Source organism: Amphiprion ocellaris, chromosome 14 (assembly GCF_022539595.1).
Source record: "Amphiprion ocellaris isolate individual 3 ecotype Okinawa chromosome 14, ASM2253959v1, whole genome shotgun sequence".
Taxonomy (NCBI): Eukaryota; Metazoa; Chordata; class Actinopteri; family Pomacentridae; genus Amphiprion; species Amphiprion ocellaris.
In genome coordinates this window covers 15,903,584-15,922,915 of record NC_072779.1, presented here as the reverse complement: position 1 = coordinate 15,922,915, position 19,332 = coordinate 15,903,584, and the positions used below count along the sequence as shown (strand labels likewise).

At 42.7% G+C, this 19,332-nt stretch overlaps 1 protein-coding gene across 1 annotated transcript in view; it reads left to right on the top strand.

The window, feature by feature from the left end:
- Nucleotides 1-18,867, top strand: part of LOC111579853 (cell adhesion molecule DSCAML1-like) — a 57,631-nt gene extending 38,764 nt beyond the window's left edge. The window contains exons 13-33 of the mRNA XM_023287358.3: nt 837-933; nt 1,454-1,582; nt 1,682-1,849; nt 1,978-2,048; nt 2,330-2,570; nt 3,514-3,660; nt 4,294-4,449; nt 6,189-6,328; nt 9,067-9,220; nt 9,744-9,861; nt 9,966-10,129; nt 10,240-10,338; nt 10,644-10,832; nt 12,098-12,385; nt 12,486-12,641; nt 12,777-12,807; nt 12,933-13,051; nt 13,150-13,302; nt 14,055-14,255; nt 14,900-15,211; nt 15,860-18,867. Coding sequence (XP_023143126.2) covers nt 837-933; nt 1,454-1,582; nt 1,682-1,849; nt 1,978-2,048; nt 2,330-2,570; nt 3,514-3,660; nt 4,294-4,449; nt 6,189-6,328; nt 9,067-9,220; nt 9,744-9,861; nt 9,966-10,129; nt 10,240-10,338; nt 10,644-10,832; nt 12,098-12,385; nt 12,486-12,641; nt 12,777-12,807; nt 12,933-13,051; nt 13,150-13,302; nt 14,055-14,255; nt 14,900-15,211; nt 15,860-16,293 — 3,567 coding nt within the window. The 3' untranslated portion in view covers nt 16,294-18,867. The remainder of the gene's footprint in view (nt 1-836; nt 934-1,453; nt 1,583-1,681; nt 1,850-1,977; nt 2,049-2,329; nt 2,571-3,513; nt 3,661-4,293; nt 4,450-6,188; nt 6,329-9,066; nt 9,221-9,743; nt 9,862-9,965; nt 10,130-10,239; nt 10,339-10,643; nt 10,833-12,097; nt 12,386-12,485; nt 12,642-12,776; nt 12,808-12,932; nt 13,052-13,149; nt 13,303-14,054; nt 14,256-14,899; nt 15,212-15,859) is intronic.
- The last annotated feature ends 465 nt before the right edge of the window (nt 18,868-19,332 follow it).

The following is a 19,332-nucleotide window of genomic DNA, read 5'->3' as shown; positions in this document are numbered from 1 at the left end:
CGAAAGAGATTGTTTGATGCTATAAAGAGTTGTAAAGATGATATCTTCAGTTGCTTCGGTGTATTTTCCAAAATGTCAGACTATCCTTTTAAAAATCCTCAATGTCAATGTTTTTTTTTACCTCGTTGCCATGTCCATATGGTGTTTTTTATGTGTTGGAATACACGTCATGAGCAAAACAAGCATAAAATGCCATGACTTGGCATTTCCACCCCAAAACTGCAGTGTACTGATGACAGTTTCAGAAACGAGGATTCAGACTTTTGGAGTTTGATATGTATCCTGTTAACTTGCAGAGTGGAAGGTTCCATATCATTCTTCTTCTTCAAAATCAGTTTGTGGGTCAAACATGTATGGCTGAATTACTCCAATATTACAACTCGCTCTGGTGTAGCATGGAGTCGTTTAACAGTGTTTGAACAGAGGCTGGGGGAGCTGGTGTGCTCCAGCTGCAGTGAGTGGGCATGAGAGGGTGGAGGAAGAGGCGAAGACTTCATAAATCCACAGACTCTAGAAAAATGCCAGGAAGATTCATCTAATTATTTTCATTAAAAGCTTCTAAATATGTAGCTATAATACAAGGAGTTGACTTTTTAGGGGTTTAAATAACAACCAGTGAGGGACTGTAAAGAAACATCCAATGCAAAAAATTATTTTATGTGCATTGTATTAAACAGAAGTAAAGAAAATATCTGGGCTCAGAAATTCAGGTTTTTATGGCACGATGCTTAGATGAATGCAGCACTGCAGAAGATTTTGTGACCACTGCTGTGATCCATGTTCTGTATATTTTGTGGCATAACGTAACCTTTTCCTGTTTGTGCTGATGCTTACAGCTGAACCCAGCCGAGCGAGGAGATTCTGTCTTCTTCTCCTGCCACGCCATCAACTCCTATGGAGAGGGTCGAGGACTCATCCAACTCACTGTGCAAGGTAAAAGACTCTTCGCCCTCTTATGGAGATGTGACATTTTAGGTTTGCTGCACCTTCTGCTTCTATACATCTTAACCTAAACCTGTTGTCCTCATTAGTAGTCACTTTTTGTACCATCTAGTGGTAGCAATAGCACAATGAATAATTGGTGTAAAATGCCGGAAACTATTGTGGAAACATTTTGAAGCCGAGATCAAGACAAAAGCAGAAAAATATTTAAAAATCTGCAAATTTCAAGGTCAGAATGTGTTGTTTCTAATTAGTAGCGTAAGTAGTTAGATATTGTATTTGAATTTAATCCAGTTATAAGCCATATGAGAGCATCATTTCTTTCAAAACTGCTGTTTGCTCAGAGGTAATGCTTAGTCCGAATGTTCTCAAATAGCTAAGAGAAACTAAAAATGTGTACAAAACTCAGGTCTAAGGAGGACACATAATTAAGTCTGATATACAAACATCATGATGGTGATAGAATGAGGTCTCCAGTGCTGACTTTAGTGATGATCTCCCACAAACACAGAGCCACCAGATCCCCCGGAGTTGGAGGTGAGGGAGGTGAAGGACAGGAGCATGAACCTGCGCTGGATCCAAAGGTTTGATGGCAACAGCATCATCACCAGCTATGACATCGAGTACAAAAACAAGTCAGGTAGGGATTAAATTTTTAAAAAAGCCAAACCTTGATCCTTAATGTGAGATTTTTTTTTTTTTTCAGGCTAAAAATCTAAACTCTGACTATATTTTCCAGACTCCTGGGATCACATGTACACGACCAGGAATATCTCACCAACCAACAATCAGGCAAATATTGTGGAGCTGCATCCGGCCTGCGTTTACAGCATCCGCATGTACTCGTACAACAAGATTGGCCGCAGCCTTCCCAGCAAAGAGCTTACCATCAGTACGGAAGAAGCACGTAAGGGATCGATTTCTTCTTTAATTGCCACATTTTCCTGTTTCATCTTGTCTTGTATCTTTTTTCTCTGCATGGAGCAGAGCTATGAATGTGGATATAATGTCAAATACTCTATTTGATATCAACAGCACCTGACGGGCCGCCGATGGATGTCATCCTCCAGCCAATGACATCCCAGAGCATACGAGTTACATGGAGGGTGAGATCAATATGGTTGATCACATTATGTATTATCACACAGTCCTTGTTTCTGATTAGCACAGGTTTAGTGCACACCACTAGAAAAGACCAGTTGAACCGCAACCATGTCTGCATAAAGGTATATTCAGCTATTTATATGACAACTAACATATTGAATATCTGTTGTGTATGCGTAGACCTGCAATTTTTTGTTTTTTACAGACCTAAAAGTTTGAGTTATGCATGACAGTTTTATTCATACTGAATGCTCTTGTGCTTGGTTTTATTTTTCCTCTCCAGGCTCCTAAGAAGGAGCTGCAGAATGGGGTGATCCGAGGTTATCAGATCGGTTACCGAGAGAACGGTCCAGGTAGCAACGGCCAGTACAGCATAGTGGAGATGAAAGCTACCGGGGACAGCGAAGTTTACACCTTGGACAACCTGAAGAAGTTTGCCCAGTATGGGGTCGTGGTCCAGGCCTTCAACAGAGCCGGGACGGGCCCATCAAGTACTGAGATCAATGCTACCACGCTGGAAGATGGTAAGATGAAGATAAAGGAGAGTAGATTCGGTTCAGTAATCAGCCAGTGTGGAAGGGACTGGGGGAAGGCAGGAAATAAAAGAAATGTTAAAAGCAGTGCAGCGTATAATATAATATCGTCCAATGCAACAAGAGGATGGAAGACATAAATGAACGCATATAGACGTGTAGACACGCATGCTCAAACAAAATGGTAGAAATGAATTTGCAGCACATCCCCCATCATTCTTTCTACTTTAATTAGCACCCTCATTAGGCTGGTAGAGAGCGAGAGATGAACAAGGAACCCCATTACTCTCTAAATGTCTGCCCACTCTACCTCCTTTTTTCCCTTCCTCTCCTTTATCCTCCTCTTCCTCTCGTCGGTTCCCCTTCTCATCCTCCTCATCACTCCTCTGTCTATTTAATTTGTTTTTATTTCGTTTACTTTTCAATGAACCTTAGAGGAGACCAATGATAGACAGACACCCTGAGTGATGGTAACTGCTAGAGCAGGTAGTCTGAAGCTGCCCCTACAACTGCAGTTACCTTAAAGATGAACATTGTCTTCCTTCAGATTTTATCCTGCACAGCTCAGCTCACTCCACCCTCCTCATATGCATATTAACCCCTTAGTTGTAGCTGTTTTGCTATTCATGTTTCTCTCTCGGTGCTTCTCCTTCCCCTTCGCCCCCCTCCACCATCCCTTCTGTCTAAAAGCTGGGAGTGAACAAGGAGCTATTCAGAGCTAATTTGAGCTTATTTGACTGATTTATTTCAGCAGAGATTTCCTGCGGTTTGGGGGTGTCGAGTTATCATTAATTATCAGCGCTTCAGCTGCCATGCCACATCGGTCAGGTCGTCTTAGTGAGGATTTTTGACAGGGGGAAGTCATTAAAACAACTCCAGCGCTCATATATTTGACCCATGCAGCACTAACACTCCCCGTCTGTGCTCTCTCCAGTTCCCAGTGAGCCTCCACAGAACGTACGAGCCATCTCGGTGACGTCGGACGAGGCGGTGATCACATGGGCAGAGCCTCCACGGCTGACGCTGCACGGTGTGCTGAAAGGCTACCGGGTTGTGTTTTGGTCCCTCTTCCCTGACGGAGGTGGGTGCTGTGGGGGCCAGGCCCAGTGGCCAATGCAGAGTAATTATCACCTATCTCATTCTAAAATTTCACCAACCCACCCTCCCACTCACCTACCTCTCTGTCAGTGCTGTGAGTCAGAACGTGTTAAAGTGTGTCCACACCTTTCTCATAAAGCACTACCTGTTCCCATGTATCTTTGGATTTGTCCGTGCGTTTGTCCTTGTGTCTTTGTGCAAGGCAGCGTAGATTTTTACCAAACTGATGCTATGTGAGATTAGAGTCAGCATGTGTGTGTGTTGTTTCTATGTTTGCAACTCTGTCTCCTAAAAATTCTGTTTGCATCCAAATAATCAGCATTTGCTAAATTTAGTTAGTAAAAATGTCCAGATAATACTTTTCATTTTTATCAGCAGAAGCAATAATTTACTGTTCACTGTCAATGTGTTATTTTTTTCTGCTGCTATCAATAAGAAATGTAAAAAAACAACAACATGAACATGCCATTTAGTTTTACAGTGTTTAGTTTGTGAAAAACTTTGGCAAAGCAGTTTAGTTATATTTAAATGTCTTACACAGGAGACAGAGTTGGTCTGTGTTATTTGTCCAGATAACTAGCAGCACTCTCTAAAACTAAAGTCTGTCCTCCCTCAGAGTGGGGAGAGATGCAGAATATCACCACCACTCGTGAACAGGTGGAGCTGCGAGGCCTCGAGAAGTTCACCAACTACAGTGTTCAGGTTCTGGCCTACACACAGGCTGGAGATGGAGTCCGCAGCAACGTCCTGTACATCCAAACCCGAGAGGATCGTGAGTATACAGTTTATCATTTATTTGTCCATGTGCAGAAAAGTGGGCACAGTGCCTGAGCAGTGGGCGAAGGGGGTAATTGAGAGGGGAAATGGGAGGGTGGGAGATACAAAAAAAAAAGAAGGGGTGCTGGGTTGTATCTCAAACCCATGACAAAAGCTCATTTCTGCTGGGAAGCTCCATTAGCAGTGCTAATGAGAATTAAGAGGCTTTGGGTCCACGGCTCGGGGCTGAGGGAGGGCTGGTGGGAGACACTAGGGAAGGAGGAGGAGGAGGAGGTGCTCTCTCGGTGCATATAGCATCCAGGAGTCAGCCATCAGCCGCTGCCTGCATCCTCTCCACCAGCACTCTTGCCATAGGCAGGAGGATTAACTCCTCTTGGATTAGAGAGAATTAATTTTGTGCTTACACCATTGGAGGCGGGATTACAGCCAGATCCATGTCTCTTTATTGAGGAGGGGGAGGGTTCTGGGAGTGGAAGATGGAAAGATAGAAAGGTGATCACACACTTTATTCTTGACTGACAGCAAATAAGGAAAAAAAATGTGTAATAGAAATATCAGAGCTGAGTTTTTTGAGCTAATTTAAAGCCAACTGCTAGACTTTTATTAGTATTAGTTGGAGTATATTAGCAGGTTGTTGTGACATCACCTCCTCTGCCACAGTAGCGTATAATGTATTTATGTAAATGTGGTTGTTCACCATTCAGCACCATTGTGCCTCTCTTCCTCATCATCACTTGGGTCGTGCTGGCCATGCTTCTATGTCTGTCTGTCTGCCTGTCTGTCTGTCTGTCTGTCTGTCTGTCTGTCTGTCTGGAGTCCTGGGCAGATTTTGGGCACCAGATGGGACTTAACTCCCCCCCCCCCCCCCCCCCTCTGCCACTCCTACTTTGACATGGAGGTCCAGTTATGATAATGATGACTGCCTCCCCTGCTCCTCCCCGCTGCCACCAACACCAGCCATCATCACTCCCACAGGAGCTGCACCTACCATCCCCGCCTTCCCTCTTTGAAAACCTCCCTTCGTTACGTCTATCGTTTTTGACTTTGTGTTGTTTTCACCCTTTACTCATGTCGAGTGTATGGTGAAGGAGTCTTTGAGGCAGAATGGTTGAATCAGGGGGCCTCATGTATAAGAAGAAAGAAGAATTGAGGGAAGGATTTAGAGGGTTGGGTCCTACACTGTGGTAGCCTCCTTTTGTGGACCCCAGATGAGGCCCACTGTCAGACTCAAGTTATATTTATGGCAGACTATGAATGGGTTTGATAGTGTGAACCCTATACTGTAAGACCAATGTGACAAAAGCATCATTGTTCACCTTTCACAGGATCCAGCGTCCTGATGTGTTTTTGTAAAGTGTGCGTCTTTTGTTAAACCCCTCTCATGCCATTATCTCGTAATCTGAGAATTAAGTGGTGTCCAGCACCGAGCCGAAGTGGCTAGCAGAGGATCAGACACTAATGTCTAATCTGGGTTGGAGAGTTAAGAGAATGCTGGGTGTCACAGAGTCAGAACTGCTGACCAGCGTCTGATTGAACATATGTCACAGCCGTCCACCCAAAGGGAGTTCTTCCAAGTCCTCCCAGAGCGGCTTAGTGCGGGATAAGGCTACCAATCTGCAAACAAGCCTGCTCACTTTAATAGGCATCCAACACCCAGCATGTGCATGCACAAACACACACACATATATCTATATGCATGCCCACCCTGCTGATGTTGCTATGTGTTTTCTCCAGTTCCCGGTCCACCGGCTGGCATCAAGGCGGTTCCCTCCTCTGCGAGCAGTGTGGTTGTGTCCTGGTTACCTCCTCACAAACCAAATGGTGTTATCCGCAAGTACACCATCTACTGCTCCAGTCCAGGATCTGGACAGCCAGTAAGTCTTTCCTCTGTGGGTGTGACTCATAGCGGGCCAGTAGAAAACATCAGAGGCGCCTGGGAAGGAAGTGACTTGATAAAATCTAGCAGTAGAAATAATTAATTTGTAAGCATGATTATTAATTGCACCTGAATGTGTGTGTGCGCGCGCGCGTGTGTGTGTGTGTGTCTTTGCGCATGTCTCTCTTTCACTGTGTTTGCACCATCGCTTTATTTCCTGCCCTCCCAGATGAACAGATGAGGTTGTCTTGGCAACGTGATGAGACGTAGATATGCAAATGAGGCAGCGAACAAGCTCACACATGCACACTGCCGCATCAGAAACACACACACACACACGGAGACATCACATTTCAACATTTTCTATTTATACACGTACGTGCGGCATTTCAATTGTGGTTAGATCATGTGCACACAAACACAAGCGCACGGCGAAGTCTGATATCACGCTAGAATCTCACTTTCTTATTATTCACAAATACTCCTCCCTCTCTGTGCATGAGAGCCATGTAAATGAGCACGGGCAGGGAGGAGGGAAGGAAGGGGGAGGAAAAGGAGGTTGAGAGAGAAAAAGAGACACACCATTAGAGGTAGGGAGAGGCCGAGGGGAAATGAGGGGAAAAGAGAGGGATGAGGGGGAGAGAGGGGGAGAGAGACGGGCAGGGTGGAAGGGAGGAGCAGGGGAGGGTATCAGTCACATCGAGATGAGAGTGCTTTTGTCCGTCTTTTCATTATCTCCCTGTATCACTCCCTGGATCACCACAACACCGGCACGATGCTGGAGGAATGTTCGAACCCCCTACACACACACACACACACACACACACACACACACACACACACACACACACACACACACACACACACATATTCAAACACACACTCAAGCACATCCTCCCTCCCCCCTCCTCCCCCCTCTGTCCCTCCATCCTCTCCTCTTCACTGAGCTAGACAGAGAGGGATAGAGGAAAAGAGGGGAAAGCAAATGGTGAAGGAATTGAAGATGAACACTGAGAGATGAACAGATTAAAGAGATAGAACAGGGGATCATCTTGAGAGACAACAGTGTTGTTGTGCACGCACTGGCATGTGTGTTTTTGTGTGTATACAGGTGCATGTTTTGATGCTTTTTGGAGGAAAGATAGGAACAATAATAATCAATAATTAATTCAGCATTTAAATATTCTGTTATAGTTTGTAGAGGTACATTTGAGGTACAGTTTTTTTTTTCAGGCTGGTGGAATTTTCTAGACTGTTCTTTAAAAATAATAATAATAGTCATGGTGCTTAGATTTTTAAAAATTAATTTTAACTCTCAAAATAGTCAACGCAATTGAAAACACTTAACATTTCTAATAAAATGATAGCGATAAGCATGTTACTGCCAGTGTAATACTTCCCTTCATCCTTGTTTAAGTCAAGATCGTCGATATTCTGCCCTTGTCTGCTTCAGAATTATTCCTAGCAGACATCTGACTGTATTTATTAAGGTGTAACACTATAGCTGTTCAAATCAATGAATTCACACATGGTTAATCTGAACACAAAAATGGAAACCATAAAGATGCTATTCATAACTGAGAAAAGCCTTCAGTATTTTAAGAAAATAGCAAGATCTTATAATGTGTGAAAAAAGTCACACAGTATCATGAATGATACCGCTAAAAAATAGGATTTTGGAACATTGAGAAATAGAAAAAAGGCACAAACACAAGTGAATGTAACAGACATAAAACCTCTCCATGGACTATATTCATGTGGTTCACCCTGTGAGCTACACTTGTCCTGCAGTGTATCATTTCTGACTTTTATACTTTTATACTTCACAAATGTGACGTGTCCTGATGATGTTGATCTATAGACAAGATTTTTTGGTTTCCCATTACTTCTAATGTATCTTTAACTGCAAGCCTGGACTAGAAAATAAATGTGTGCTTTCCTTTAATTTTTAATTATTTGTTGACATTGGGGAGACTTTGACATCTCATAATAGCAAAAACACGTGTGAATGAGATGATCAGTGATGTTTGTTTTATTTCATAGGGTCCAGTTGTGCCAAACAGAGTATTTGCCAGTTCTTTCAGCCCTCGGCTATCTTTTTTTTAAACTTGCACCTTAAAAATCAAACTTTATCAGTAACAGCTGAAGCAGTATTTCAGGCCAAAATGAGCAACCTCCAGCTCTATGGATATGAAACATAAATGTCCCTAACCTTAACACCCTGCCAGAGTGAGATCAGAAAAACTAGCAAAAAATCAACATTTCTGCTTCCATCTGATCAAAACTGTATATTAGTCATTGAATAGAAACCTTGTAACAAGGAGTCAGTTATGTTATTGAAGCTGTTTAAAAAAATTCTCCACAGCAGCCCAACCAAAACTGTTGCAAGAGAAATGAAGCACAACAAATGCTGCATCAGTTTTAGTCACAGCACTACCAGGAGGCCTGTTCAGTGAATGTGCCACACTTGGTAACCTTCCAAAAGTGGCACCGGTTCTGTTTTTGTAACACATACGGCTTGGACCCACTCCACAGTCCTCCAGGGTGGTACCTTTCCCTACTGTGACATACATTGTGCTTCTTTTGAGTGCTTTCCCTAAATACAAACTTAAAACCGACAACTTGTAACATTTCTTCAGTCTGGTCGAGTTTTCAGAACACAAGCTGCCACCCGACCTGTCATGTCGTTGTGTTGTCAGAGTTTGCTAACATGACATTGCCTGCCCTCTGTCCCAGGCACCCAGCGAGTACGAGGCCAACCCAGAGATGCTCTTCTACCGCATCACGCACCTCACCCGTGGCAAACAATACCACATCTGGGCTGCCGCCGTGACAACCGCCGGCCGAGGCAACATCAGCTCAAAGGTCACGGTGGAGCCTGCTGGGAAAGGTGGGTCCTCAGGGCGAGCCTGTAAGCACAGGAGAAGGGTAAAGAGATTTGTGCAAAGGTTACGAGGCAGAGCGCTTTAAAGATAGCTATGAAGCGGCAACATGATCTCCTTCATCGCTCCCTCTCCCTCCGTCTGCGCCCTCTGCTATTGATTGACAGCCGTAGTATTGATTGAGCAGTGGCTATGTTGCAAGAAACGCTGTTGTTAATTATGTGGTGATGAACAGAGCCTATCCAGTAAAATGACCCTTGGGGAGAGAGGTAGCGGGCGAGAATCGATAGAGGGGAGGATCTATGGAAAAAAGATAGACTGAAGCTAAGAGGTTTGAGGAGGGGCAGCGCTAAGACACCATGCTACAGCTGCTTTTTTTATTCCTTCAGCACTAAGTAAAGGCCTTTCCCCTCAGGCAAGCCGGGCCACTCATTCAGCAAACAGCAGACTTAAAGTACAAAGAAAGATGGTGTATTTACATTTTAGTGCAAGAGTATATGTCAAAGATTTATGTTGCATCTTTGTGTGCAGTCCCAGCTAAGATCCTGTCCTTCGGGGGCACCGTGACCACACCCTGGATGAAAGAAGTGCGTCTGCCCTGCAGCTCTGTGGGAGAACCCGCCCCCACCATTAAATGGACCAAAGACAGGTCAGAGCTCATCATATAGCATTTATAAGTCAGAGGGAGAAACATAGATCAAATTAACTCATAGAAACGGTTGTTGACTCCGTAACCCGTCTGTTCTTCATCAGTGAGGACTCTGCCATCCCAGTCACAGCCGACAGTCAGCGGCAGATCTTATCCAACGGCACGCTGGTGCTCCGTTCAGTCAAAGCAGAGGATTCTGGGTACTACACGTGTACGGCCACCAACACTCTAGGCTTTGACACCATCATAGTCAATCTAGTGGTGCAAGGTGAGAAGAAGCTGGAGTTTTAATTGAGTGGTGCTCATTTGTTTAGTGTGTGTTTACTTTGTGGTGTTTCTGCTCTCCTGCTGAGTCACAGTCTGTGTGCTTTCATCCAGTTCCTCCTGACCAGCCTCGTCTGACGGTCTCCACCACCTCCACCTCTTCCATCACCCTGGCTTGGATCCCCGGAGACAACGGAGGAAGCTCCATCAGAGGTATTCTTCTGACCGGCCCCTCTGTTAGCAGACTGCCCACCTTGCAGCTGCCACAAGAGAACAAATATCATCCACAGATCAGTTTCTGTCTGCTTCCTCCTCCTGCTGTCAGTTGTACTTATGCAGTTGTACAATGAGCTTATGTTTCTGGGTAAAAAAGAAGTCAAACTCCAGCTGACTGGAGCCGAATTGTAGCAGATTGTCGCCCCCTGGTGTCTAAAAGATGCAACTGCACCAAAGTTCCACCAGAATCTTAGATTTTTGTGTTGTTGTGTTTGACTTGAAGTTGTGCTGTGCGACTGCAGGATTTGTGCTGCAGTACTCAGTGGACAACACAGAGGAATGGAGGGACGTGTTCATCAGCTCCAGCGAGCGTTCCTTCAGGTTGGACAATCTCCGCTGTGGAACATGGTACAAGGTCAAGCTGGCCGCCAAGAACAGTGTGGGGTCAGGACGCATCAGTGAGATCATTGAGGCCAAGACACATGGAAGAGGTGAGGAATGGATGCAAAAGTATTGTTGGCTGAGTCTGGCAGATTTAATACATAGATTTTGCTTGTTTTTCCTATTTCTTAGATTGTTTAAAGACAACATAAATCAAGCCTGCTCTCCTTTGCACATTATAGACTCATTGTAAACAATGTACATTGCTTTTTTTTTTTTATTTGATGAGGATGATGCAGTTTAACATAGCATTAAACTGATGTGCTGCACAGATAGTTTGTAGCTACCCCTACTTTTTACCTCTTATCCCTTGATGGGCCTTTACATATGCAGTACTATTAAATTATACATCTTTTATTCTCACAAAACCACAGTACACCACAGATGGAAAACATGATGAAATATTCATAACAAAATACACTAACTGTGATGTGTAAAGTGGGAAAAAACACTATATTCAGCTAAAAATGTCTACAGATCTGGGTTGCTTGAATCCAACCCATATATATTTGTTAGTAAATGGATTTTAATTTGTGATGTATTCCACAGTTGACAGCCCTTCATGGAGAAAGTTGACGGACCAAACTGATATCTGTGATATTTTACAGTTGCAATTCAACATGCTCCTATTTATACTGTTGCCGTTTTGTCTTTGGGTATATGAGAAAAGATTCTGGGGCTAAAGTGAAGGCTAGTTTGAAAAAATGTAAATCAATGATACTCTCAAAGCTCACTAGATTTTTCTGGATATGTCAGTGATGCCACTGAACAGTCTTTTTGTCCAGTTTGGTGTAGTGTTTTTTAATGTGGAGTCAATTTCCTTGATGTTTTCTATTTATTTGATCCTTTTGAAATTCAAAATTGTGTCCCAAAAGAATTAATAAATACAACAGAAAGACGCAAAAAGATATTGTGATGTCAAATCAGATAATATGTCAATCTCTGCAACATTCAGAATCAGTAATGCAGCAGCAGGTCTCTGACCACCTTCTGGTCCATATTTGCTCTTTTGTGTATATTTAGTCTGTGTTTAATATTGCTTTATCTAGTTTGTTTTTTAATGCTGCTAATACGGAGAGGCTAAACTGATTTTTATTATTTTGTGACAGTGACAATAAAGACCTATTCTATTCTATTCTATTCTATTCTCATTTGCTGTTCTCTGTTTTTGTGTGGCATTGTCTGTCATAACGGCCTAATGTTTTAAGGGCATAAACATACATCCTAATATCTTTTCTTCCTTCGTACGATATCGCTTTGATATTGCTGCTCTCTTTCTAACCTGCTGCTGTTCTGTGTCTTTGCCTCTCTCCAGAACCGGTGTTCAACAAGGACCAGCCGCTACTCACCCACATCAACTCCACTCATGCAGGACTCAACCTGCAGGGCTGGACCAGCGGCGGCTGCCCCATCACCGACATGATGCTGGACTTTCGGCCCAAAGGCACCTGGGCCTGGCAGAGCCTCAAGGCCAACTCCACCACTCAGCTGTTCCTCAGCGAGCTGCGCGAGGCCACTTGGTACGAGCTCAAAATGAAGGCCTGCAACAGTGCAGGGTGTGGAAACCAGAGCTCCCAGTTTGCTACCACTGACTACGATGGCAGTAAGTCTATCCCGCTTTTCAATCGTTGTATCTCTCTGGTGTTGTCTCTCGCTCTGTGATTGACTTTTCTGAATTTTAACCCATGTTTGACTCTCTTTAGGCACAATCCCTCCCATTAAATCAGCCCGTGGAGAGGGGGATGATGTGAAGAAGCTCTTCTCCATTGGCTCTCCTGTCATCCTGGTTACTCTGGGCGTTGCTTTGCTCTTCATTATCCGCAAGAAACGCAAGGAGAAGAGGCTTAAACGACTTAGAGGTGAGAGAAAGACAAAGAGAGTTCAGAGAGAAATCAGTGATAGTGTTTAATGGATTAATGTAACACAGAGTGACAAGTTGAAACGATTATCTTCACAGCCGACTGTAATCTAATTAAGATATTGTCTTCTTATAGATGCTAAGAGCCTTGCTGAGATGCTTATCAGGTAAGAGTCAACTAGCTTTTGTTTTCCTGAGTGTTATTTCACAGAGGTCGGCCTCATACATTTTGGAATTTTTGGAATCACATTGATTGTATGCGTCGTTTCTGTGTGTGTGTGTGTGTGTGTAGCAAGAACAATCGCAGTATAGACACTCCTGTGAAAGGCCCTCCTCAAGGGCCGAGGCTCCATATCGACATCCCTCGAGTTCAGCTGCTCATTGAGGACAAGGAAGGCATCAAACAGATAGGTATGTGGCCGCGAAACAACACCACCGTCACTCATTATGTCATTTTTAGGAGACTTTTTATCTAACTGGTTTATTTCCTCACATCTCTCCTGCAACAGGAGAAGACAAGGCCGCAGTGCCGGTGACAGACACTGAGTTCAGCCAATCAGTGAATCCACAGAACTTCTGCACAGGCGTTTCTCTGCATCACCAAGCTCTCATCCAGAACTCTGGGCCTTTGATTGACATGTCAGACATCCGCCCTGGCACAAGTGAGTTTGTTTTTCTTTTAAAATAAGTATTTTTGTAATGAAGTTCACAGCTTTTAATGAATCAGGCAGATAAGACTGAGTGAAAGCTTTGACCTTTTATTGAATTACACCTTGTTTATACTGACTTTTCTTTCACAAACAGAAGTGATAAAGATGATGAGACAATTAAAGACAGTATATACTTCTTGATAGCTAATACATGGACACAAAGCCTCTGTAATACCAAGCTGTCACTGATAAAAACATTTGTTTACATAGCGCAAGTCATGCATAAATACCAAAGTGCTTAGCAGAAATTTCGATTATTATTGTATTTTCCTTCAAACAAAAAACAACAAAATGCAAATTAATTATAACCACAGAAAAAGACCAAATAAAACAATATCTAAAGGTCAGGTAAAAACATTTGAGGAAAAAGCAGTGGCTGAAAAGATGCATCGCAAGGTTGTGTTTTAAACTGTCAACAGATTGTGAGTTACTGAGACAATAAGGAAGTTTTACAGAATTTTTGGATGTGATTATCAAACACTGCCTCAGGATCTATCCAGAGGTTTGAACTGGAGAATCTAGCAGGCATATATACCTTAATCATAAGATAAGACAGGACAAGGCCAGTCAGTGACTTAAAAATCACTAAATTAATTTCAAAATAAATTTCTGTGGCAGACACGTAACCAATGCATTGATTCAATGCAAAGCATTCTGTATAAACTGTAACTGACCTGTTCCTTAATCTCTGTTACTTTACTCAGATCCTGTGTCCAGGAAGAGCATAAAATCAGCTCACAGTTCGAGGAACAGATACTCGAGCCAGTGGACTCTGAGTCGACCCAGTCAGAGCCAGTCGACGGCCTCGGCACGAACTCTGACCTCAGACTGGCGGACGATGGGCTCTCATGGTATCACGGCCACAGAGAGCGACAGCTACAGCGCCAGCCTTTCTCAAGACACAGGTAGGTCAATCCCAGCCACTGACATAATAACATTACTGCTTTTATGAAAATTTGACTTTTCACACACAAAAAATATTTTACATACAGCACTGTTCAAAAGTGTGGGGTCACTTAGAAATGTCCTTATTTTTGAAACAAAAGCAGTTTTTTCAATGAAGATAACATTCAATTAATCAGAAATAGTCTAGACATTGTTAATGTGGTAAATGACTATTCTAGCTGGAAACGACTGATTTTTAATGGAATATCTACATAGAGGTACAGAGGAACATTTCCAGCAACCATCACTCCTGTGTTCTAATGCTACATTATGTTAGCTAATGGTGTTGAAAGGCTCATTGATGATTAGAAAACCCTTGTTCAATTATGTTAACACATGAATAACAGTGTGAGTTTTCATGGAAAACATGAAATTGTCTGGGTGATCGCAAACTTTTGAACGCTAGTGTACATTCTACATATATTTTTGTCAAATTTAAAAGCACGAAGCACAAAATCTTTTGGAAAATCTTTCTTCGAAATATGAGGAATGTTACAGCGACACCAAAGGTTCTTTGATAAATTTTTGATTCAAATTAACCATGAACCAAAATTTGATGCATCATCTATAGAAGCTGTTGACTTATGTATGTTTTCCTCTCCAGATAAGGGTCGGAACAGCATGGTGTCCACAGAGAGCGCCTCCTCCACCTACGAGGAGCTGGCCAGGGCCTACGAGCACGCCAAGCTGGAGGAGCACCTGCAGCACGCCAAGTTCACCATCACTGAATGTTTCATCTCCGACAGCTCATCTGACCAAATGACGACAGGCACCAATGACCCGGCGGACAGCATGACCTCCCTCAGCACGCCGTCTGAACCGGGCATTTGCCGCTTCACCGCCTCCCCACCCAAACCGCAGGACTACGACCGTGGTAAAAATGTGGCTGTGCCCATTCCCCACCGCGCCAACAAAAGTAAGTATGAAAGATGAGAACCATAGAAATTCTCCTTTTACTTCATTGAAAACCTCTGATACATCTTCATTTGTTTCACACTCAGTCCACATGTAATACTACAACATTTAGTTCCAGCTAAGACATCCAATAAATATGGCCGATTCCTGCTTCTCTTACTGATGTAATGTGCATCAGCAAGAACTTAGACTAAGAGTAACAAATAAACCAGTGACTGCTTAAGCAAAAGTAAAGAATTTCATTCACAGTGATTTAAAATGGGTACAAAAAAGGCCTGAAGCCAAATGCTAGAATGGAAGCCAAATAGAACACACCAAACAAATACGAACACATAGTGGGGATAAACTGGTGTTAGTGTGGGAATGTGCCACGGAGCAGCTTTCCGTACATAATAATTTGGCAGATAAACATGTAAACCCCATCTAAAGCCAGGGAATTGTTGTCACTATAGAGCTGAATCAAGAGGTATTTTATACCACTCAGTAATTAGAGGTACCTGCAGACAATAGGCGGGAAAAATTAAAGCTACACGTTGTTTTTTTTATTGATATCTTTCTCACCATACATGAAGAGGTCAATGCAAAACCACCAAGACTTGTGTTCTATAAATTTGATAACAATTCCTGACTCCTCTGTTGCCATTCTCAGGTGAATTCTGCAATCTACCCCTCTACATGAAGACAGATCCGTTCTTCCGCAAGCAAGGGGAGCTGCATGACCCCTGCCCGGCTGTGCCACCGCGGGAGGCCTCGATCCGCAGCCTGACGCAGCGGGCGTATCACACCCAGGGCCGCCACAAGACTCTAGACCCTGCCAAGCAGCAGGCCCTGACGCTGGGCCACTCTGGGCTGGGCAGCTTGGGTGCGAGCTCGGGCACCGCCACCTTGCCCCAAAGGACTCTCACCATGCCCAGCTCCAACAATGCAGCGACAGCTTCCACTTCCAGCACGAGCAGCAACCCCACCAACAGTAACAAAGTGGGGGGCTCCAGAGACTCGCTGCTAGAGAGCAGCTCCTCTGCACTGGGGAGACTGCAGAAACAGAGTGTGGGGGCCTACTCCAAGTCGTACACACTGGTGTAGTCGGTTCTCCTGCACAGACTCGCGCTGCTGTCCCACTCCTCAGCCGGCCCACTCTGGCGCTCTTCAGTCTGGGCCAGAATGGGCAAGCAGCCATCGTTCTTTAAACCCAACTAATGGTGAACTGCCCAGCATCCTGTCTAATTTTCCTTGGGAAAGGTGTTCTCCCAGACAGAGACCCAGCTAACCCTTACTTTTCATGTCCACGTGGGACTCTATAAAAGAACTACTAACGCCAACTAACAGTTCCAGCCGGCTGGTGCTCAGCTCCACTCAGTTTTCACAGGAGTTGCACAGCAGAAACAAAAAAAACAAACAAAAAAAAAAACAGGAAACGATTCTGTGGTCATTTGGAAATATTGACTTTAACCGAGGAGCTGAGAGCTCTATGTTTATGATGATGAAGACTACAATAGCCAGTATGAAGCTGTGTGGCCATCCTGTCTTTCATACGCACACACATACTGTCCTCCATAGTTTGAGTATTATTGTCAATTTGCAAGACTTCCAGTTAAGTTCCCTATTCGTACTGTATCTTTCACCCTCTTTGTGTCTCTTAAAGTCCCACATTTATATTGGCAGATTCTCTCTTAAAGGTGATTCCAAAAGAAATATGATTCAGGTTCACTTCCAAGAAGGATGAAACTTCTACCACATTAATGTTCTCCACACATCGCTCTGCAGCTGAACAGTGTCGCAACTTTTACAAATCATGACAACCCAAATGAACCAGCTATAATTTCTCACATTACAAATAGAGAATATTTGGTATTATAAAGAATTTACATATATATTTCTATGTAGGTATATTATTGACATTTAAGTGAAATTATGACAAAGTATAAATTGTATGTACTACAATAGTGTAGTAGTATATGCAGCAATTTAATGACAAATTTTAAGAATGAGACAATCGCTCAATCATGAAATTTAAAAGAAGAGAAATTTAGAAAAGGTTGGACTAAAGAAAGAAAAGTATATATACGGGATGTTACTGTATGTTACTGTATGTGGGCCGACTAACAGAAGAGTGTATCGCTCTGGTGTGGTCAGAGAGTGGAGCTTTTCCAGATGACAAGAGCCAGATAGGCAACAGATCACTGGGTGAACAACACAACTTTGTGTTTGGTGGAAACAATCATGATGCAAGGTCTTCAAGGATTTATGTGACACTATTTACTCATGAAGATATAGGCTCTTTGACTTTATATTCGTCTGGTCGTCAGCCTGAGTGGTTAGTAAATACAATAACATTCAGAAACCAAATGAGTGTCTCAGAGGATCCTCAGATCAGTTTTATGCTGGGAGGAGGTTTGCTGCAAAGTGGTTCCAGACGTCAGTCATTGTTACAGTGTTAAGGCCTCTGTTTTGTGGCCTGGATGACAGTCACAGACACAGTATTGCATCCTACCAACTTCTCAGTGCCACTCAGAGAAACAGAGACAGGTAGCTGAAGGAATCCCAGTCATGATGTGAATGAAGTAAAATAATTTAAGATGTTATATGTCAGGGAGTTCAGTTTTGAAAAATGATATAATGTTCACTCAATTGATATCTTTGTTGTTGTCCTGTCTGAAGTACTGTAAATGTCCCACTTTCTTTATCTCCATACCCCTCCAGTTTGCGCCAGTGTACATTCACACAAGAACCTATTGGAATGTCTTTCTCAAGCATCTCCATGATAGTGTTTTGTGGTTTATATTTTATTTATCCATTTGCTTTGTTTGCTTGTTTGTTTGTTTTAGGGGAGGGGAATCTGTTGGTCTGTTGATTTCAATTTGTAATATTATTATTTTTTCATTTGTTTTGGGGTTTTGTCTAAATTTTGGTTCCAGAGGCCAAACAGTACTAAGCTATGTGGCCTGTGGCTAAAACTAGTTCAGACAAGTGAAATCAGGGACTCGTAGCTCTTTTGGTCACACAAACTACTATTGTACTGTGTATATACTGGACTGGAGTCGGTCTGTAAACCTGAGTCATTCAGGCTCCCGTCATTTCCCCCGTTCAGATAAATTAAAGTAAAAATTCACCGCCCTAACCATACTAGATCCATCATCTCTACCTTTGTCAGTGTTGTTTATAGATTAAGTCTTGTACATAAAACACAGTTTTGTATGAAGAGCTATTTTCGTCAGAATAAATCAGGGGACACATCAGGGTTGAATGCCCCAGTTTCAAAATTGAAATAGTATCAAAATAAAATATTTTACTTCTGAAATGGGCAAAAAACATTTTTCTTTCCCTTTATGTTTTTGATACTAATTTGTTGAATTTTTATTCTTTTTTAAAAGTCTTTTGATGTTGTCATTTGTCCTATTTACTTTTTTATTATTATTTTGTATTTTCTTCATCCTCAAAAAAAGTCATTGCATGCTTGCTAAAAGGGAAAAATTGAAGGAAAAAATGTATGAAAATCAAAAACTAAAAAAAAAAAAAAAATGTTGAGGGAATCCCAAGCATTTGTTTGAGTTGCTTGTTATAGCAATTGCTTGTGTTCAAAGGTACATTTTCTATGAAAAGAAAGCAAAAACTAAAAAGATCATTCTAACACCTTGTGCAATAAAGCTATCTTTCATACGTCATGGCTTCTGTCATTATAAACAGGTTTGTTTGTATGTCATTTGAAGATGTTTGAGCTAGCAGTCACATTGAATTAACAGATAAAGAGCCAAAAAGTATACAGTACTGGTAAAGTCAATGCAAATATATATCATCACAATGCATGAAAGCGATACGCCTGCACTGCTTTTACTTTGAAAGATCTGCTAAGGTACCGTTTCTTTCATACAAACATTTGACTGATGCAGAGCGGGGAGGATGTCTGAAAGTTTGCTGCTAAACTGCTAAAGCAGCAAGGATTTTTTTTTACCAAAGCTCACACATAAAGGGATGTCAGTAAGCCATTCTCTGATGGAGAGTTTATAAAAGAAAGTCTGGTGGACTCTGCAGCGTTTATGCCCGGAGAAGAAAGAAGCGTTCATTAATGTGACCCTTTCCAGGCGAACCGTAACGAGGCGGGCGGAGAGCATCGCCGAGAATCTG